The 20,909-nt window shown below is 40.1% G+C and overlaps 1 protein-coding gene across 1 annotated transcript in view; it reads left to right on the forward strand.

Annotated features, from left to right (window-relative positions):
* Positions 1–9,434: 9,434 nt before the first annotated feature.
* The window catches only part of LOC308309380 (uncharacterized protein), a gene marked incomplete at both ends in the record, with an annotated part of 100,582 nt that continues 89,107 nt past the window's right edge, over positions 9,435–20,909 (forward strand). The window contains 4 exons of the mRNA XM_080754928.1: positions 9,435–10,239; positions 12,000–12,254; positions 13,237–14,992; positions 15,163–15,336. Of these exons, the coding sequence (XP_080611054.1) occupies positions 9,435–10,239; positions 12,000–12,254; positions 13,237–14,992; positions 15,163–15,336 (2,990 nt within the window). The remainder of the gene's footprint in view (positions 10,240–11,999; positions 12,255–13,236; positions 14,993–15,162; positions 15,337–20,909) is intronic.

The following is a 20,909-nucleotide window of genomic DNA, read 5'->3' on the forward strand; positions in this document are numbered from 1 at the left end:
TACTGTAGTGTAATGTGAAACAATGTAATCATAACAACAATCAGTGTCTTTTCCCACTCTTAGCTTCATTGAGGCTTTCCATCAAAGTTTCAGCAACACATTATTCTCAGGCTGGGGGTCAGAATCAGTAGCAGTTAATGATGTTCAATCATTCATTATGACATGTTGAGTTATGATCACTCTATGATGTTCAATCATACAGTATGACATGTTGAGTTATGATCACTCTATGATGCCTGCAGTAAAAGCCACTCTGCTCTTACATACATGTGAACAAGATACAATTAATACAACCTTGAACATTGCAGATCCACTGCAGGCCAGACTGCAATTAATGGACAACGCTTTGACTGACAAGCATGAACCATACAAACCACTTCTATCATTTTAAACATGTGCATGCATTACTATTACTGTGTATATATGTTTGACAGAACCATGTAAAGATGAGATCTCAACAACCAAATGTTTGCAACATTTCCTCCTGACTCGTAGTTTCATGTTGGACCACATTGACGTCACAGATGCTGTTCTGGTAGAGTTTGAGGAAGAGAAAACTCCCTCAGATCAACTCAGGCACTCCGCGAAGCAGCGTCTTTTCTTTCAGCGTCTCCTCTGCCGATGAAGGTAAAATGACCATTTGAATTAAATATGGTTTGTTTATGGTTATGTCTGAGTCATATTTCCGTGATGGGTTTCATGCCAGCTGATGACAACTTTGAAATTAATCTATATTTATATTTGTCACATACTGTAGACTTTATCCAAGGCGCTTTACAATGAATCTGCATTACATTCAGCCAGGCATTCTCACACATGCACATTCATACACCGATGGCGGAGGAAAAGATGCAAGGCACCAACCCCGCAAATACAAGATTTGTGTTGTTAGATTGTTTATTCAAATAATTTCATGATTTCTTACTTTTTTTTTAAATAGCCCAGAATAGCCAGTAAGACGCCTAAGGGCGAAAAGCGACCTCAGCCTAAAGTGCGAGGTCGCACCATCTGTCTTAGCTTGGCCATCTGTCTTGGCCATCTGTCTAGGCCATCTGTGGATTCTGTTAGTGTGGTTCTCCTAACAGGTCATCATCTGGGATACAATCCCTTTTATGCCCATATATGGAAATCCCTAACATAATCCCTTTTATGCCCATATATGGAGATACCTGCTCTGAGTATCTGACATCATTAATCCCTTTTATGCCCATATATGGAGATCCCTAACAAAATCCATTTTATGCCCATAAATGGAGATCCCTGCTCTGAGTATCTGACATCACTGTGATGTCACTTGTTATCCCTATATATGGAGATCCCTGCTCTGAGTAACTGACATCACTGTGATGTCACCTGTGATGTCACAGTGTCAGGCGTTACACGTACCATGTACACATACATACATACTGTACATACGGTCAAGCCGTGACGGTTCTCATAGTAAACTTGTTCCCTACGGTCGCAATTCACCCTTTGTTAGCCTTCTGGTTGGTCCCTGACTAACCAACCAGCAGGCTCTATCTGCCTTGTCCCGCCCTGGTTCTGCCTTTTTATGTAGAATTAGCTAAAACATACTTTTTGGAGAAATGAAAACATTTAAAAACATGCTGAGTCACTATACTGCCACTGAGCAGCTCCATTTTACTGAAACCAAGTTTGAAATTAGAATTGAACACAGAGAATAAAAATAAGAAGCAACTGAATTAAAATGGTAGTGGATGGAGTGTCCCACCAAGACTCAGCAACCAATGGGTGTGAAGAGGGGCTTGACAAAGGGTGAATTAATAAGCCCACAACACATCACATCAGAACGCATTTTGAGCTTTTAAGTGAGTGTTAAAGTTGCTATACTGATAAACTGCATTATAAACTAATGTCAAGTTGATCATAGCTCATATTGAGCTGTGTTGCACACGTTGTGAGCTTGTAGATCTTCTGTTTTTGAAATATTATGGTAGCACTTCAAACGAACATCCTATTAACCATTAATTAACAGTTAATAAGATACTTACAGTATAGAGGGGTTGACACTAAGGTCTCAGAGGCCCTTGCCCGTCGGCCAAGTACAGGTCATGTTCTACTTGCCCAAAGGTCATGCCCACTTGCCCGAAAAGTAAATCGTCCATTATAAAATGATCAATTTAACGCTTATTTCTTGGCTTTCAGGGCCTGCACGATGAAAAATGTCATACTGTAGGCCTACTTCAATACTTCCACCTACATAGCTATGATTGAATATGTATATGGTTTCACACTTGTTATTTTACATTTTTAAGCGTAAAAACAGAACATTATTGGTAAACAGTGCTCTTATTTGACATTCCACAGACCAGAAGACAGAACGCGCTGGCCATGTTCAGGTGTTTAGACAGATATCTGGTGTTGTGTTTATAGACGGTTGAGTCCCCTCTCAAATGAGGACTTGCCCGGTCGGGCAACCTGAAAGTAAACTTTACCTGCCTGAAAGTTGTATTTACCTGCCGGGGGCAGGAGGGCAAGCCTTAGTGTCAATGTCTGGTATAAGTTATTATTTGTTAATATAGGCTATATAATGCATGGTTTATAATGGCATTTCTAATACACTTATTGTTATAAGTTTAGACCCTAATCATAATAAGCATTAACATCTATAAAGGCACTTATAACATGCTTATTATCATACTATTTGTTAAGAATATATAAGCATTCAAATAGTATTGTAAAAACATGTATATGACCACAATAACTAACTAAATAATGAACTTATTATGTCCTTACAAGATGCTTTTTAACTAGGGCTGGGATGCGATTAAAAAAAATTATCAAATGAATTACAGGCTTTGTAATTAATTAATCGCAATTAATCACATTTGAATCGCATATTAATATTTTACCCGAGAAGTTTTTCTTTTCAAGTAAAACACATTTTGTTGTACGAGTAAATCAACAAGTGAGTTTTTTCAATCTAAATTTTGCATCCACTGGGCCTCTGATCCTCTGATCGTCTACTTCTCCCTTTGTTTTGTTTGTTTGTTTGTTTATTTCACTTACAAAATGTTTAAAATACTTTTACAAAGATTTTAGCAAATGTGAAGGAGATGCCTAAAAACCCTCCAGGGGCTTGAGAAAATATTTACATTCAAACAGTAAAATTACATCAAGGCAGAATATGTATCCATTATAAATAAAACAATAGACATGTCCTACAGATTGATTAACAAAAAAGAGAAAACAGAGTAAAAAGAACAACAGAAATAAAGCAAAATCATTTCAACAATACACAGTCTAAGACACACAAAAGATCAACCTCTAAGGAAAATAATGAATAGACCCAGGTTCATTTAGCAGACCATATGGAAAGTATATACTGGTTAAAAGAGAGATTTAAGAGCCTTCTTAAATAGATGAGAAGACAGCTCCCATAGATATGATGGCAGAGAATTGTATATTTTAGACCCTCTGAATCCTATATTAAACTGAGTTTGAGACGTACGGGCTGCTGGTGGTCTAAGGTCATTTGCGCCACGTGTTGGATAATTATGGACCTGAGAATTACGCCCAAATATATTATGAAAAAATGAGGGAAGGGTTTTCCCCAATGAGCCATGAACAAATAGACCAATTTGAAGATGGTTCACTTGATAAACACTGAGAACACCTAATTGACTAAACAAAGGTTGAGATGAATGTCTTGGATGAACACAAGTTATTGTTCTAAGAGCTCGTTTCTGAAGTCGGTATATAGGCTCAAGTTTGCTCTGATGAGTACTAGCCCAAACTATATTGCAATAATTAATATACGGATAAATCATAGTATAATATAACATAGTGGCTACCTCCGAGTTGATCAAATGACGGGTTTTACGTAGTATACCAATACTCTTAGCCATTTTTGTAGATATAGCCATAATATGTGATTTCCAGGACAGTGACTCGTCAATCATAATGCCAAGGAATCGTGTGGAACACACATTGGTTATAGGGATGTTATCAATATATATTTTTGATGATTTGTCAAAGATATGTGGTTTAAGCCCAAACAATATGAAGTTAGTTTTTTTAATGTTGAGTGACAATTTATTACACTGAAACCAGATGGACAGCTTACCAAGTTCTTCATTTAGGACCTTTATAATGGTGTCAGGATCTTTATGAGAGTAGAGGACGCTTGTGTCATCTGCAAATAAGATTTTCGACAGTTTATCCGAGACATTTGAAAGGTCATTAATATATATCAAAAATAACAAAGGCCCAAGAGTTGATCCTTGGGGGACTCCGGATAGCATATGAAGAGGAGGAGAATTGGTTCCATTGTATGATACAAACTGCTGTCTGTCTTGAAGATAACTCTTGAACCAGAGGAGTGTATTATTTTTTACACCAATATGATACAGTTTCTGAAGAAGAATATGGTAATTGACCGTGTCAAACGCCTTAGATAAGTCCAAAAAGATTCCTATAGTGTTTTCTGTTCTATTTCTAGCTTTATATATTTCATTTACTAGGTGTATAAGTGGCATATATGTTGAATGTTTTTTCCTGAACCCATACTGATGTCTATAAATAATATTGTATTTATTAAGATGTTCGATTAATCTATGGTAAACAAGTTTTTCAAGTATTTTTGATATGGCAGGTAAAATGGAGATAGGTCTATAGTGATTGAAAATGGCTGGGTCATCATCTTTGTGAATCGGGATAATCTTTGCTATTTTTTGTTCAGAGGGAACTATTCCCTGCTCAAGTGAAAGATTGAAAATATGAGTTAGAGGATGCACAATATACTCATGAATAGTTTTCAGTAATTTAGAGTCAATATTGTCACAACCTGGAGAAGAATCTTTCAGCCCCATTAATGTCTTCCGAACCTCATCTTCTGAAACAGCTGAGAAATTAATATTATCAAGGATAGGAGAATTCATAAACTGAAGGGGATTGTGGTTGCTAGGTGGAATCTTTGAGGCCAGAGTAGGACCAACTTCTGAAAAGAATGTATTAAAATTATTGGCAATTTCTTGGGGGTCAGAAATAAGCCCCCCATCAGCCTTGAATTCTTTAGGTAATTTCTTGCTTTTGTTATTTTTGTTGAGAATACAATTAATTGTTCTCCAAAGGAGAGTCATGTTATTTTTATGTTTTGAAAGTTCTTCATTATAATAATGTTTTTTTAGCTCCTCTAATAATGTGATTTAATTTGTTTCTATATTTCTTTAATTGAGCATGATTAAATGGTGTTGGACTAAGAAGAACATTTTTGTACAGTCTATGTTTAGTATTTACGGATTTCATAATGGCTGAAGTTATCCATGGTTTGGTTGGGTTATGATGAGGTTTGGAAGACACCAATCTAAGGGGAAAACACAAGTCATAGGCCTGAGAGACACATTTTAAAAACAAAGTATAGGATTCTTGTGGGTCTACAGAATGAAGGATATCTGTCCAAGGATACTTGCTGATCACTGATTTAAATTTAGCTGTGTTTGCTACATTGAATATTCTCTTATATTTAGGAAATAGAGTCGGAGTAGACTCAATATGTTCCTTGAAAATTATTAGAAAAATTGGACAATGATCAGCAACCTCCATACACAGGACACCTGACTTACTGTTTACCCCCAACACATTTGTAAAAATATTATCTATCAGTGTGGCAGAAGTCTCTGTCACTCTGGTTGGAACTGAAATCATAGGATGGAAATAATATGAGCACATTGTATCAATAAATTCCTTAACTTGATTATTATTCATGTAGTTAGTAATGTTAATATTTAGATCACCCATTAAATAACATTGTTTACCTTCTTTAGAAATAATGTCAAGAACCTTTGCTAAATCACTATTGAAATCAGGCAGGTTGGAACTAGGTGGTCTATAGATACATGCAATAATGGACTGGCCAGTTTCAACAAACACAGCTTCAGCTGAAGACACAAAATAGTTTTCTATGTCATGTCTTTCTTTATAGACCAGGTTAGAATTAAGATATAAAGAGACTCCTCCCCCTCCTTGGTCTTCTCTGTATCTATAAATATGGTTATAGTTATTCAATTCATACAAATCAGCAATGTCAACATTCAACCTAGTTTCAGTTAGTCCAATAACTTTGAATGAGAAATCAAGTTTGGACAAACAAAGGGCTAAATTGCCATTATTTGCATTCAGGCTGCGAACATTAAAGCAGTGAAAGATGGAAAAATCACTATTCACGTTTTGGTGTGCAACAAAGGATTTAAATTCCTTCTCAGAGTAGTAATCAGATATTCTAATCGGACCTTGTTTGAGCTGAGAAAAACAGTTTGTGTCAGGGTCAGTATTATATAAAATGTTCGATGTCATGATAACCTGTGTAAAAAAAAGAAAAAGAAAAACAATAATATTGGGATACATAGATTCAGTCCTGCTGTGGCTTTCGTGGTTTGATTACCAGCCGGTCATAATTAATGACCGCATAGTTTCCACTTTCTCTGGCTTGTTTCATTGCAGGAATGAGGTCTGCTCTCTTCTTCCTTATCAGATCAGAGAAGTCCTCATTTACGTAGATTGAAGTGTTCTTAAGATGGGCTCTCGCTTTGGCCATAATGAGTTCTTTGTCTTTGTACCTTAAGAATTTCACAACAATTGGTCTTGGTTTTCCAGTGTTCTGTTTCACAGATCCAGTGCGGTTGTGTTTGTTGTCTCTTCTTGATTCGTGCATTGCGATAGTTTCGGGCATACCGATATGCCCGAAACTGAAGGTTATGTGGTGCAAAAACTAAGTGCGGTTAAAATGTGTTAATTTCTTTTAATCGCGTTAATTTTCTGTAATTAATTAATCGCAATTAATCAGTTAACGTCCCAGTCCTATTTTTAACCTTATAATAACTCTTAATATTATCAATGTAAACATCATAGACATCATAGATGTCTGACGTCATGAGACAACATTTAGCCCATATATAGGAATACCCATATATGGATATATTGTGCTGTCAGTCTAATGATAACCAGTGTCGTTGCCACAACGCGAGTCAAACTTGCAAATTAATTCCTTAGCCCTTTTATGCCCATATATGGAGATCCCTGATGTCATCAACATTAAGCCCATATCTGGGAATGCCCATGCAGTATATGGAAATACCGGTATGTGTCAATCTCTATGGTCTATGACGTCAGACATCTATGATGTCAGACCAGTTTTAAGTCACACATTTTAGTCTCCACCAGGCCGGACGGCCAAGAGCCAGACTCTGTTTTCACCCCTGTCCACACATCCATCCATCCCCATCTGTCCTGTGTGTGTGTGTGTGTGTGTGTGTGTGTGTGTGTGTGTGTGTGTGTGTGTGTGTGTGTGTGTGTGTGTGTGTGTGTGTGTGTGTGTGTGTGTGTGTGTGTGTGTGGGGGGGTGGGTGGGCGGGCGTGCGGGCGTGCCGTGTGGGCGTGCGTGCGGCCGTGCGCGTGCGCGTGTGTGTGTGTGTGTGTGTGTGTGTGTGTGTGTGTGTGTGTGTGGGGGTGGGTGGGCGGGCGTGCGGGCGTGCCGTGTGGGCGTGCGTGCGGCCATGCACGTGCGTGATGTGCATGTGTGTACACTCATTGAGATCACATTGAGATAACTTTTATAACAATGATGTCTGGTCTCTGTATAATATTTTTTTTATTGTCTTTGCTTTCAGTGATGTCCAGATAGAATCACCAGAAAACAACATAAGTTACTGAAGGTCATTCCATCGGTGAGTCATAAATGACATAAATGAATGTCTCAGAGCTCTCTGTTTACTTCAACTACTTCAACTACATCCATAGTTAAAACCAGTCAGACTCCCTAATCGGGAGATAAGCGACCGTCAGGTCGCATGTATATGTTACAGTTAGTTTGGGTAACTCAGTTAGATTGGGGTAGGAGCGCTTGTTTTTGTTCACCTCATGTCCCAGTGGTAGAGCATTTGACTGCATTAGTCCCACGCTGGTGAATGCTACTATGCCTAAACCTAACCCCTAACCCTAAACCTTAGCCTAAACCTAACCCTAACACCTAACACCTAACCCTAAACCTAAACCTAAACCTTACCCTAACCCTAAACCTAACCCTAACCCTAACCCTAACCGTAAACCTAACCTCAGTAAAACAATGCCTAAACCTAACCCTAATCCTAACCTCAGTCAAATTATTCCTAGTTCCCCGAAGGAGGCGGCGCCTGCTCCACATTGTGCACAAAAACGAGCGCTCCTGTTCTCAATCTAACTGAATCTCAAACTAACTGTGACATATACACAAATTGGCCTGTAAGTGGCATTGGTTCTAGACATACTACCGCTTTGTGTGATTTGTGCAAAATCTGTAGGAGCAGTGTTCAAAAATATGTTTGAAAAAATGGGCCTGATGGTGGTGCTTGATGGGACAGATCCATGTTGATGACATGACACTAGACATACTGTGTACTGCTTTGTGTGATTTTAGGGCAAAATCTGTAGGAGCAGAGTCAAAAAATGTGTTTTGCAAGAATCGGCCCCATGGTCGCACTAGAAGAGGGCCATGTGAGAGGTGGAGGTTGTGGTTTGGCAGCCAAGGAGTGTGAGTGCAAAGTTTGGCATGGATAGGGGCAACATTGGCAGAGATATGAGTAGGGCAAAAGTGTGACGTAACGGATAGATTGACAGACTGACTGACAGGTGGAGGTTTTGATAGTAACTGCAACCTGGCGGTCGCAACAATTGACTTATGTGGTTAATCTGCACCACCTACTGGACTCCTTGTAAAACTACACCACCTGATCTTTTTTTTACGGGTACAGCAAGCTTTTCTTTTATATTGAATGTTGTTAATTGTTGTTATTGTTTAGGTTAACTTAACAGTGACATGATGCTATTGTGCAGGTTCTGTTCTACCTGCTGTTCCTCCAGTCCAGCCAATGAGTGGTCCCTCCCCCCCTCCCTCTCCCTTGCATCCATCATTCACCACCAAGATGACACGCACACACACACGCTCACGCAAGGGCCTGCACAAAGGAAATCATCATCGTATCGTGTGTTTCTTAAACATACCTGCTCGCTCTCCTTGGGCTAAACCAGCACCATCGGCTAGGATTTTTGCTTACTTTCTCCTCTGCGTTCTGTGGTGTACGGATTCGTACCTTAACTCACCACGGAACCTCCACCAAATAGAGTCGGAGAATTATGTTCGAGAACAGAAGGAGTCCCACAACGCCTTCTACCTGCATGCCGGGACCGAGCGCAAACATCTTGGTTTCGGTACGGCTACTATCTACTCCACGTTAACATCAAACCCTGATCGGAAGAATAAACCCCTGTCTGGCAAGTTTGATAGAAGGACATTGATTTTCCTTTACCTGCTACGATCGGGAGATGTACCACAAAACCCTGGTCCAAACACTACCAGGCAAGCAGATGCGAGTTTGGCCAGGGATCAGCCAATCCCACCCCAAGCTAATGTTGCTAACACTACCGTGACAACAACAACAATGGATCCTCAGATCAAGACTCATCCTCAAATCCCCATCAAACCCAGCTACATCGGGACGCGAGGGAAGGAACCGTTGTGTCCCACCGAAGGACACAACGCGGCTGAAAACGAGGGTCCAGGGACCCCCGCAGCACCTTCACGGCTAACAGGGGAACTCCAAGTGATCAACGAAGTCGTCCGCAGTCGTCCGCGAATCCCTGTCAAACCCAGCTACATCGGGATGCAAGTGAAGAAACCGTTGTGTCCGACCAAGGGACACAACGCAGCAGAGTATGATAGTCCAGGGATCCCTGCAGTACCTTCAGGGGTAACCGCGGAACTCCAAGTGATCAACGCAGGCTTCCGTAGTCATCCGCAAATCTCTGTCAAACCCAGCGACATCGGGACGCGAGGGAAGAAACCGTTGTGTCCCACCGAAGGACACAACCCGGATGAGTACGACGGTCCAGGGACCCCCGCAACACCTTCACAGCTAACAGGGGAACTCCAAGTGATCAACGCAGGTGTCCGCAGTAGTCCGCAAATCCCCGCCAAACCCAGCTACATCGGGACGCGACATAAGGAACCATCGGGTCCGACCGAGGGACACAGTGCGGTTCAGTGCGATAGTCCAGGGACCCCCGCAGCACCTTCACAGCTAACCGGTGAACTCCAATTAATCAATGCAGGCGTCCGCAGTCGTCCGCGAATCCCCGTCAAACCCAGCGACATCAGGACACAGCAGAAGGAACCATCGTGTCCGACCGAGGGACACAGCACGGGTGTCGGGAGTAGCGATCCAGAGTGCCCCACAGCAAAACACGGTAATATTCACTTTTTGACCTTCTCAGAGACCAAGCTTGATGACTCAACAACAGACTCTTAGATTGAAATAGAAAACTATTCAGTCATCAGGAATGATAGAAATAGGTGTGGAGGTAGTGTTTGCATGTACAGTATATACTGTACATAAGGATGTCACATTTATCACTCGTTCTGACCTGAATCACAGAGCTCTTGAAACTGTATGGGTGGAAGTAATTTTCGAAAACTCAAAAACATTTACTAATCAGCACTGTATACATACCTCCCCATCAGAGTGATTTCTATGATTTGCTTGAGGAGTTCTTAGCGAAGGTGGACAGTGTAGAAAAACATCTTATTGTCAGCTAATTACTCAACCCAGTAGAATGAGGGGACACTTTCTCAAAACATCATAGATCTCATTGCAACAACGGACAAGCCCAGAATCACCTCAAGTGGGGATATATTGTATGCGGTTCAAGTGATCACAACACGATTTACTGTACCCGTAAAATACAAAAACCCAATGCCAACTGTGACAAAACAGTCTCAGCTAGAAACATAAAAACCAACTCTAGCGAAGCCTTTAATCTCAAACTGGTGAATTTGGACTGGTCCGCTGAACTCAGGAGTACACAGGATGAATGAAGAAGCATGGCTGGGGTTTAAAACCAAATAGCTACTCTAAATGCTATGGCTGCCATGAGAACCATCAGGGTCAAGGCACGCTCTGATGATACATTCAGACATACTAACCTCTATAAAACCTCTATAAAATACTCTAAGATTAAAAGATGAGTAAACTTGGCAAATGCTTCAACAATGACCTCCAAACCCACCTTGGGAAAAATACGGTAAAAGTTTACAAAACCAGGCCCAAAAAGCATACTTTGATGATAAAGTTGCCGAAAGCAGAAACAAACCGTGTGAGCTGTGGAAGTTACTTAACAACCAACTAGGCTGCAATCAGAAACTGAAAACCAAATACCACAACATTACTGTATATCGGACGACACTCTCATTAAGGACAAGGTGTGGCTAATCCTTTTAACATGATCTTTACAACCATAGCCACAAAACTGGTTAACGAACTGGCATCTCAATCTGGACGTTTTGGTAAAGAGCACATCAAAGCATTCTACAGTAATCTAGGTGTACACAACAATGCTGTTAAACTCGCCATGGTGACAAATGATGAGGTGTTTAAAAAAATAAGCGCTCTACAACTAAACAAGGCCACTGGCCACTGGCCATGACAGATTTCACAGAGTCAGCCTCCTCCATTGCTCCAATCATTACCTATATAATACACCTCAAACACGACCGAATGACTTTAAACTAGCAAAAGTAACCCCTCTGCACAATAAAGATTGCAAATTAGACCCTGGCAACTAACGCCCCATTTCGATTCTTAGTTCCATCTCAAAAGTTAGGGAAAAATGTCTATGAACAGGTTGCAAAGTATCTTGAAGAAATTTACGAATTCCAATCTGGCTTTGGAACGTCCCATTCCACTGACACATGCATTTTCTATTTGAATGGCCGCATAAAACATGAGATGGACTTGGGCAAATATTGCGGAATGGTCATGCCGGACCTCAAGCCTGGAAATAGAACTGGGAACCCTTCGGGAAGCCTCTGTGTTCTAATGACGGTTCCTCTACCCCTGAGCCCCTGCCGGGGCAGAGTGTGGATGTAGAGATGATTCAGTGTTATTTTTCGTTGATATAATGATATACTTTTCACTGATGTATTTATCTCAACCACTCTCTTTTTTTAGTACAAACAGCAAAGGCGGCTTTTGTGATCCAGCACAGGGCAAAGTTGATTCAACAAGTGTCCAGAGTCATGGCCATAGTCGACAGTGTAGGAAGGAAAGTCCATCGTGAGCTCTATGCAGAGATTCAAGCCGAGAAGACAAGCATGGAGAAAATGAGGAGACTGTACGAGATGCTAGGTGTAGCCAGCACAGCCATCAATGCAGAGTTTTACGATGCCCTCAAAGAACACGAGCCCCACCTGGTGGAGAGTCTTGGTAAGATTATGTGCTCATGAGGTTTTTTAACAGCATTAATACTGTTATAATTTATAACAGCAGTTCCATGAAGTGGATGTGTTTCTGCCAAGACAGTGACCATCAGGTTACATACTAGACACCTGGTATCAATAGGGAGCTCAATATGTGTAAACAACATAAATTACTGTATAGACTGTATGTGCGTGTGTGTGTGTGTGTGTGTGTGTGTGTGTGTGTGTGTGTGTGTGTGTGTGTGTGTGTGTGTGTGTGTGTGTGTGTGTGTGTGTGTGTGTGTGTGTGTGGGGTTATTCTTTTAGCATTATAGTCAGGGGTGCACATAACTGGTACGCAAATGTGCATGCGCCGTCAAAATAAATATTGCGTGCCGGAACAACAACATGAAGCGCTTTTGCGCACTGCCACCGGTAGCTTTATTTAATTATGTATTTAGCATCAGACACTAGCTCTGGTGTTACTTACTGCATGTTAACACGTACGTCCTGTAAGTAGACCTATAAAGTATTCCCTTCCTTATCCTCCTCTATTTATGCAGGACCTGTTCTTTCACCAAAAGAAACAGCTAAGCATGGTGAGTTATGAAAGTATATTTTTCAGAGCTGTTTTACTAATAATAATTCTAATTTACAGAAAACTTCAGTCACAATTTTAACACTATTGGAGAGCAGTAAGAAAATCTTTATATTTCAAAAGAAGTTTGGGGTCCTTTGCCCCATGTACCATTCTGATTAAAATATATAGTTTATATTCCAGCCTAAGTTAATGGAAAACCCTGAATGGGGATTTTATGTTTCAGGGATCTCCTACCCTTTATATTAGAGTTGCCAAGTTTTGGCTTCTAGCAGGATACTTAGTTTCTACACTATCAGCCTCATCTGCTCCATGTGGCTGAATGGTTTAATCATAATGGCATCTCTAAACGTGTTTACACCACATTCACCATGACATGAATATCAACGTCCTCTATTCTTTGATCATTTAGAAACTCTTGCTCTTCGACAACAACAACAACTCAAGTCCAATCTGAGGAGGAAGAGGAAGAAGGAGGAAGGAAATCATATCTTCATAAAGCCAGAGCTCTGCATCACAGAGAGACAGAGTGGAGAGGACAGTAATCAACATGAGGTCAGACAGATTGAAACAGCATTCAATAAACAAACCGGACAGGAAACACCAATCCAATTTGAAGACATCTTTAAACCTTTATCTGGACAAGACCCAATCAGAACAGTGATGACGAAGGGAGTGGCAGGAATTGGTAAAACAGACCTAACTCAGAAGTACATTCAGAACTGGGTGGAAGACAAAAGCAACCAGGATATCAATTTCATCTTCCCATTCACTTTCCGAGATCTGAATTCATTGAAGAAGGACTGCAGCTTGGAGGAACTTGTTAACACCACCTTTGACATTAAGGAAACAGGAATCTGTAGCAACAAAGAGTCCAATGTTGTGTTCTGCTTTGATGGGCTAGACGAGTTTCGGCGATCTCTTGATTTCCAGAACAATGAGGTCTTGACTGATGTCACAAAGCGGGCCTCAGTGGATGCTTTGTTGACAAGTCTCATCAAGGGAACGCTGCTTCCTTCTGCTCGCATCTGGATAACCACACGACCTGCAGCCGCTGATCAGATCCCTATAGATTATGTTGACAGGATGACAGAGCTTAAAGGGTTTACTGACCCACAAAAAGATGAATACTTCATGAAGGCATTCAGTGATGAGCACCAGGCCAGAACGATCACCTCGCACATCCAGACATCACGAAGCCTCCACATCATGTGCTACATCCCTGTTTTCTGTTGGATCACTGCTACAGTTCTCTTGGACATGTTGAAAACAGAGGTGATTGGTGCCCTGCCAAAGGCCCTGACTGAGATGTACATCCACTTCATGGTCTTTCAATTCAAACAGAAGAATGTCAAGTATCATGACGGAGCTCAGGCACAGTCTATTTGGAATGAAAAGAATAATAAGATCATCATGTCTCTGGGAAAACTGGCTTTTGAACAGTTAGAGAAAGGCCACCTGAACTTCGATGAATCAGATTTGACGGAGTGTGGCATCGATATCAAAGATGCATCAGTGTACTCAGGATTGTTCACACAGATCTTTAAAGAGGTACGTGGGGTGTACAAGGACATAGTGTTCTGCTTTGTCCATCTGAGTGTACAAGAATTTATGGCTGCTCTTTATGTCTACCTCTCATTTGTCAATGAAGGTGTCAACTTACTGTCAACTTCCAAGTGGTTCAATCCATTTAGAGACAAGTCTAACATAAATCACCTTTACCAGAGTGCTGTAGACAAGGCCTTAGAGAGTCCAAATGGACACCTTGACTTGTTCCTCCGTTTCCTCCTGGGCCTCTCATCGGAGACCAATCAGACTCTATTACATGGTATGATGAAAAAGACAGGTAAAAAGACACAAACCAATCAGAAAACAGTGAATTACATCAAGAAGAAGATCAAGGAGAATCCCTCTCCAGAGAAAAGCATCAATCTGTTCCACTGTCTGAATGAGCTGAATGATCATTCTCTAGAGAAAGAGATCCAAGAGAACCTGAGCTCAGGAAGTCTCTCCACAAAAAAACTCTCTCCTGCTCAGTGGTCAGCTCTGGTCTTCATGTTGCTGTCATCAGAAAAGGAGCTGGATGTGTTTGACCTGAAGAAATACTCTGGTTCAGAAGAGGCTCTTCTGAGGCTCCTGCCGGTGGTCAAAGCCTCTAAAAGAGCTCTGTAAGTGTAACCAGATGCATTTATTATTTCATCCATATCTTACATGTAAAACATTATATATATATATATATATATATATATATATATATATATATATATATATATATATATATATATATATATATGTTTCTTTGAATGTTTATTTGTTTGTTTGTTTGTTTTCTTCCCAGGCTGAGTGGTTGTAACCTCTCGAAGAGATGCTGTAAGATGTTATCAACGGTTCTGAGCTCCAGCTCCTCTTGGCTAAAAGAACTGGACTTGAGTAACAATAATTTGCTCGATTCAGGAGTGAAACTAATCGCTGATGGACTGGGAAGTTCACAATGTAGCCTAGAGACTCTCAGGTTAGTATTACTGACAGCAGGGAGTGTTGGGTGGGAGGAGTAGAACAAAGGCTCTATGTCCTCTTGGTGGCTCCTCACTGGGAGGTGAGTCAGTAGGATAGAACAGCAGTGACAACACATACTGTACATTTGTGTGGGGAGGAAACCATTGGTATAATGACTAAAATTGGGTGAAAAAAGGGGTAAAAAATATTTGGCTAAAAACCCTCTGGGACTCAAATAAATGAAATGTGTTAATCCCACCGCTGCAATCCTGAAATAGGTAGCTATCATTCACCTAAACGTTAGAGCTGAAACAAGTGTATAAATAATATACACATAGATGCAAACTTAAATTCGCCATAGCTGAGTGGCTATAGAGGCTGTAATAATAATAGTGTGCGTGTGTTGTGTGTGTGTGTGTGTGTGTGTGTGTGTGTGTGTGTGTGTGTGTGTGTGTGTGTGTGGTGTAGGTTGTCAGGCTGCATGGTCTCAGAAGTAGGCTGTTCTTATCTGGCCACAGCTCTGAGATTAAACTCCCATCTCAAAGTTCTGGACTTGAGCTTCAACCATCCAGGAGACGGAGTGGAGCTCCTCTCTGCTCTACCACTGGAGACTCTGAGGTATGGACAGAACTGTAATTGTGTTCTACTTGGTTTAGATTAAGGAAATCATATGTTGATGCAATATAATATTGTTTAATTGTTTCTATTATTGAATAAGTAGACCTTATGCTGTTTCTCCTCCACCCACAGTGTTGACCATGGTGGTGAGTGCAGGCTGCACCCTTTGAAGAAGTGTAAGTGTGAATTTTGTTTCATTCATTAAATCAAAGTATCACGCATCCAGCTATGTGGATGAACAGTTAGTATACATAGCAGCAAGTGACATTCACTCATTCACATCCTTCTGTGAATGAACAGGATAATTACTCTAAGTTGAAGTGTTTTCAATCCCAAAGAAACGGATAGGGTTGTAACAGTTCAAACATCCATTCTGGAGTTGTGATTCGGCCTTCCGTGGTCCATGTTGTACTTTTTACTCCACTACAATTATTTAACAGCTTGCTGATTTGTGTGTGCATCTGCTTGTGTAAAATGAGTCTCTAAGTAAGTTAAGTAAAAGTATCAGTACCACACAAGCCCTGCATTCAACATTTTATTGAGTAAAAAGTACAGCATCAAAATATACCTATAAAAGTCTAAGTGACAAAAGTAAGGCACAAAAGTCAGTTTAACTCCCCCCCCACATTTTCAAAAATAGCAGATCTACAATCTTACAACGCAATGTGATGCAATGTGAGCTTGTATACTGTATCACCTATTTTACAATAATATGTATATAAAATAGGACTTAAGTGGTTAAAGTGTGTTATTTGTAGTGGAGTAAAAATATTTGCCTCTGATTTGTCGAATGTAAAAAAAAAAAAATGCAGATCTACAAGCTCACAACTTGTCGCAATGCAACATGTTGTGATCTTGTAGATCTGCTATTTTCAAATAACAGTAAAAGTATAAAATAGGGCTCATTCCCACTGGACGTGATAAAGATAACAATAACGATATGTCTGCGTTCACATCAATTATGACGCTTTATCGTTGTGGTGTTGACGCTGCCATCCATTTCAATTGAAAACCCTTTTTTTTATCGCGCCCAGTGGGAAAGGGCCTTTAATCTTAGATATTAATGGTAATCCAAAGCTGCATACTGTAATTAGTAAGTAAAGTTTTCAAATAATTGTAGTGGAGTAAAAAATGCAATATTTGCTTCTGAGATGTAGTGGAGTAGAAGTACAACTGGAAACGTGTAAAGTATAAGTAACAACTTAAGTACAGTACTTGTGTAGATATACTTTGTTACTTAGCACCACTGACAACTTCAGCCCTATATGCTCATACTGTAAAACAATAGTGAAAATAGCAGATCTACAAGCTTACATACAGCACATTGCGATGCAAAGCATTGTGAGCTTGTAGATCTGCTACTTTCATTAATTATTTAAGCTTGTAGATATGCTACTTCCACTAATTATTTAAACATTTTTGTGAAAACACAATAAAATCCTCAGTGTTAATTTATACACTTGTAACTCTGAGAATGTATTAGTGTAACCAAAATGACCAGTAATTTGTACACAAATAAACAGAAAAGGCATTTATTCAACATTATACTTGAGTTAAAGTACACGTGTATTGCATCAAAATATACTTACAGTCCAAAAGTAAAAGTACTCATTAGGAATGGCCTGGATTTAACTTAATTTGTGTAATCTGTCAGATGTTTTCAAAAATATCAGATCTACAAGTTCACAACGCGCCACGATGCGACGCATTGTGAGCTTGTAGATCAATGTGTCGCATTGCAACATATTATGAGATCATCGATCTGCTTTGTTCACTATTTTTGATTAAAAAAAGAAAATGTTGACAGATTTTTTTTACAAATGTTGATCATTTGCCCAAAATAGGGATGTCAGGTTCAACCCATTAAAACCTGGAAAGCATCTGTTTTCATTTTAGATTTAGTCTTGGCTACATAACCCTTAAAGGAGTAGTTCACCCCCAAAATGACTTTTTCTATTGATTACTCGCGCCATGTAGACTTGAGTTCAATCATTTGAGTTTTTGTCGCATTCCTAAGACAATAATTTGATAACAATAAATGTACCCCCATTGATTTCGGATGGAGACCTCCATCCGGAATCAATGGTTTGAAAATAGCAGATCTACAAGCTCACAACGTGTCCATCATGACACATTGTGAGCTTGTAGATCTTCTATTTTCAAATAGCCTAGGTATAAAATAGGGCTAAATTGGTTAATGTAGCCTATATGTTTTATAATGTCATAATTGATATCTTCAAAGTAACTGGCAAGGTACTGGCATTTCGGGTGGCACTTCGCTGGCATTTCGGCTGGCATCTCGCCTACCCTGACTCTCATTCCTGGGTACGAACCTGATTAAACGATACAACTTGTCTCTTAGCAAAATATAAGCACACCATTCTTGATAAAGCCGGTCGATTTGACATAATGGTGTGAGTGTGTGGCGCAAAAACTGTGGGCGGTGAAACGCGCCGAAAAAAAGTTTATCTAGAAAAAATAAAGTTTCCCCATAACTTTCCCCATAACTGTGTTCTGTTAGGGCAACCACACTAATAAGCTAGCACGTCTGTCTGCTTTTCAGAATAAAAAACCTACAATGTTGCAATGATATTCCACAACTCAGTTATCATATTTATTATATTTTCTTAGTACAAAACAAAATATGTTTCTGTCTCTCTTTACTTATTCCACATTGTGGACATTTCTTTTTCAATATATGCTGGGCAGCATAGAGCAACAGTACGTAACACCTACAAAGGATAGCAAAATGATGTCTGTCACGTCAACATAAAAGGGTTAGTATTAGGGATGGCCAACGGTTAACCGTTACCGTTTAACCGATAAGAAATTGGTTACCGGTAAACACTAACGGTTAATTTTGACCGAAAAAAGAAAAGCAACCCATGTGTCACACCAAAAGCCCCGTACACCAATATCTATGCAACATCAACTCATCAACCATGCAACTATACGCGCTGCGGACACACATTTCTGGACACCAATGTCTGTGTAACATCCATGCATGCACTGCGAGTCTGCGAGTGCAACGCTAGATTTGAAATCGTACACGGCACGCTGACTTGTTCAACAGGAAACAAATGCTCCGATTGGATTTTCCAAAACAGACCGTCACATTGAATCCTGTTTAAGAAGAGCTTACAACACAACTTTCTAATGTTACATGACGTGTGGAATGCTAAAGTGGATCGCTGCCTCGGCACACAGGCGAGAGAGAAGAATATGAATGAAATGTTTAGCTGATGTTTCAACCATTCCAAAAGTCATACGATTGGAAGTTATTGCTCTACACAACAAACACAGAGGAGAGGGGGAAGTGCGAAGGGGGTCCGCTCAATGCGGACCCAGTCAGTGCGAAGTAAGTGCGAGCGTCTCCTTCTGCTACAGCCAGGGATGTGCAGAGAATGTTAGAGAGGCAGGGGCTGACATTCCTAAAAGGGCCTTTTGGTGGACAATTCTCTTGAATGCAGCCTTCAGTTATGGTATGGAAAGGGGAAATTTGCATTTCTTTTACCATAGTAAAAAAGAAAATGCATTCATGGTCTGAAGAGGGCACTTTTTATAGACTGATAAAAGGGCAGGGGCTCAAGCCCCCTTTGTCTAAATGTGTGCACGTGCCCGCATCACAATCAAATTACAGACTTTTTATTTCAATCCCACTGTTTCTTTGCAAAAAACTAATTTCTTTTAGAAAACATTTGTATTCTTGTTTCTCCTAGTTTTATTGTTTTTAATGTGTAAATATGGCACTTTATTATGGGGAAAAACTGGTGTATTTTCCTTTTTTAAATCGCTAAAATAGCACATTTTTGAACACATGTCCTTAACGGTTAACGGTTAATTAACCTATAGGGCCTTGCGGTCATCGGTTAAGAAAAATTCTCCATTTGGCCATCCCTAGTTAGTATTAATTTGGGGTCCTTGACACACAAAGGTTAGAAAACCACTAGCACACATAATGTATTTATTGAGAACAATAGGCCTACACATAAATATATCTCCTATCATGTAGCCTACACAAGAGCATGGAAGCTCTTGAGACAGACACTTAAAACCTGGATGAAAATAGCCGATCTACAAGCTTGTAGTAATCTAAATCTACAAGCTCACAACGCGTCCCATTGGTATGCACCAGTATCACACCAGTCCTCTGTCACCTTCACTGGCTCCCAGTCAAACAAATAACAGCTTTTGTTGTTTTTCTAAGTACTCAAAGACAAAATAGAGATATAATGGTATACATGGTTGTTGACGTGATGTGACAATGGATATAGTTCTAAACAGGACATGGGTGAAAATCAGCAGGGCGCCCCGAGGAATCGAACCCCGGTCCAAGAATGAACTCAGAGTGCCAACTACGCCTTATTGCTTTTTGACACCATACCACATGAGTATATAGGTTCTACATCACATCAACAGAAATTGTACAACACAGTCCTGTGTTTACTGACTGACCTGTAATTAAAGACTGGCCATTCATATCTCAGATACAGTAATTTGGTTAGAACATACCTGCAATGCATAGCCTCAGGGGTGTCGCACCAAATTCTGGGCCCTGGGTACATGGATTCACTGCAGGGGGAGGGGTTTTAACCCATTTAGACTGGGAACACATTACTTTGTGCTTTAACTATTGAAAAACAGCAGATATACAAGCTCACAGCGCGGCAATGAAAAAAAACGTACAGTTACATGACGGTACAGTTCCCTGGTACAAGATCAACTAAAAGGAGATCCTAGTTAAGCACTTGGCTTATTTACACAGGAAACCATTGAAGTATCTCATAAAAATTGTGAACATTGTGCAAAACTGTTTCTATGTCAGTGGTGCTCAAATCTTTTCATGTGAAGGACCCCCAATGATATGTATTTGGCTCAATATTTAGTTCCAGGGACCCCCCAGAAGCAAATTTTTAGTTAAAAATGTTTGCTTAAAAAAATACATATATTCGGCCCGTGCTGTTCAATAGA

Source organism: Nannobrachium achirus (genome assembly GCF_963921795.1).
Source record: "Nannobrachium achirus genome assembly, chromosome: 24".
NCBI lineage: Eukaryota > Metazoa > Chordata > Actinopteri > Myctophiformes > Myctophidae > Nannobrachium > Nannobrachium achirus.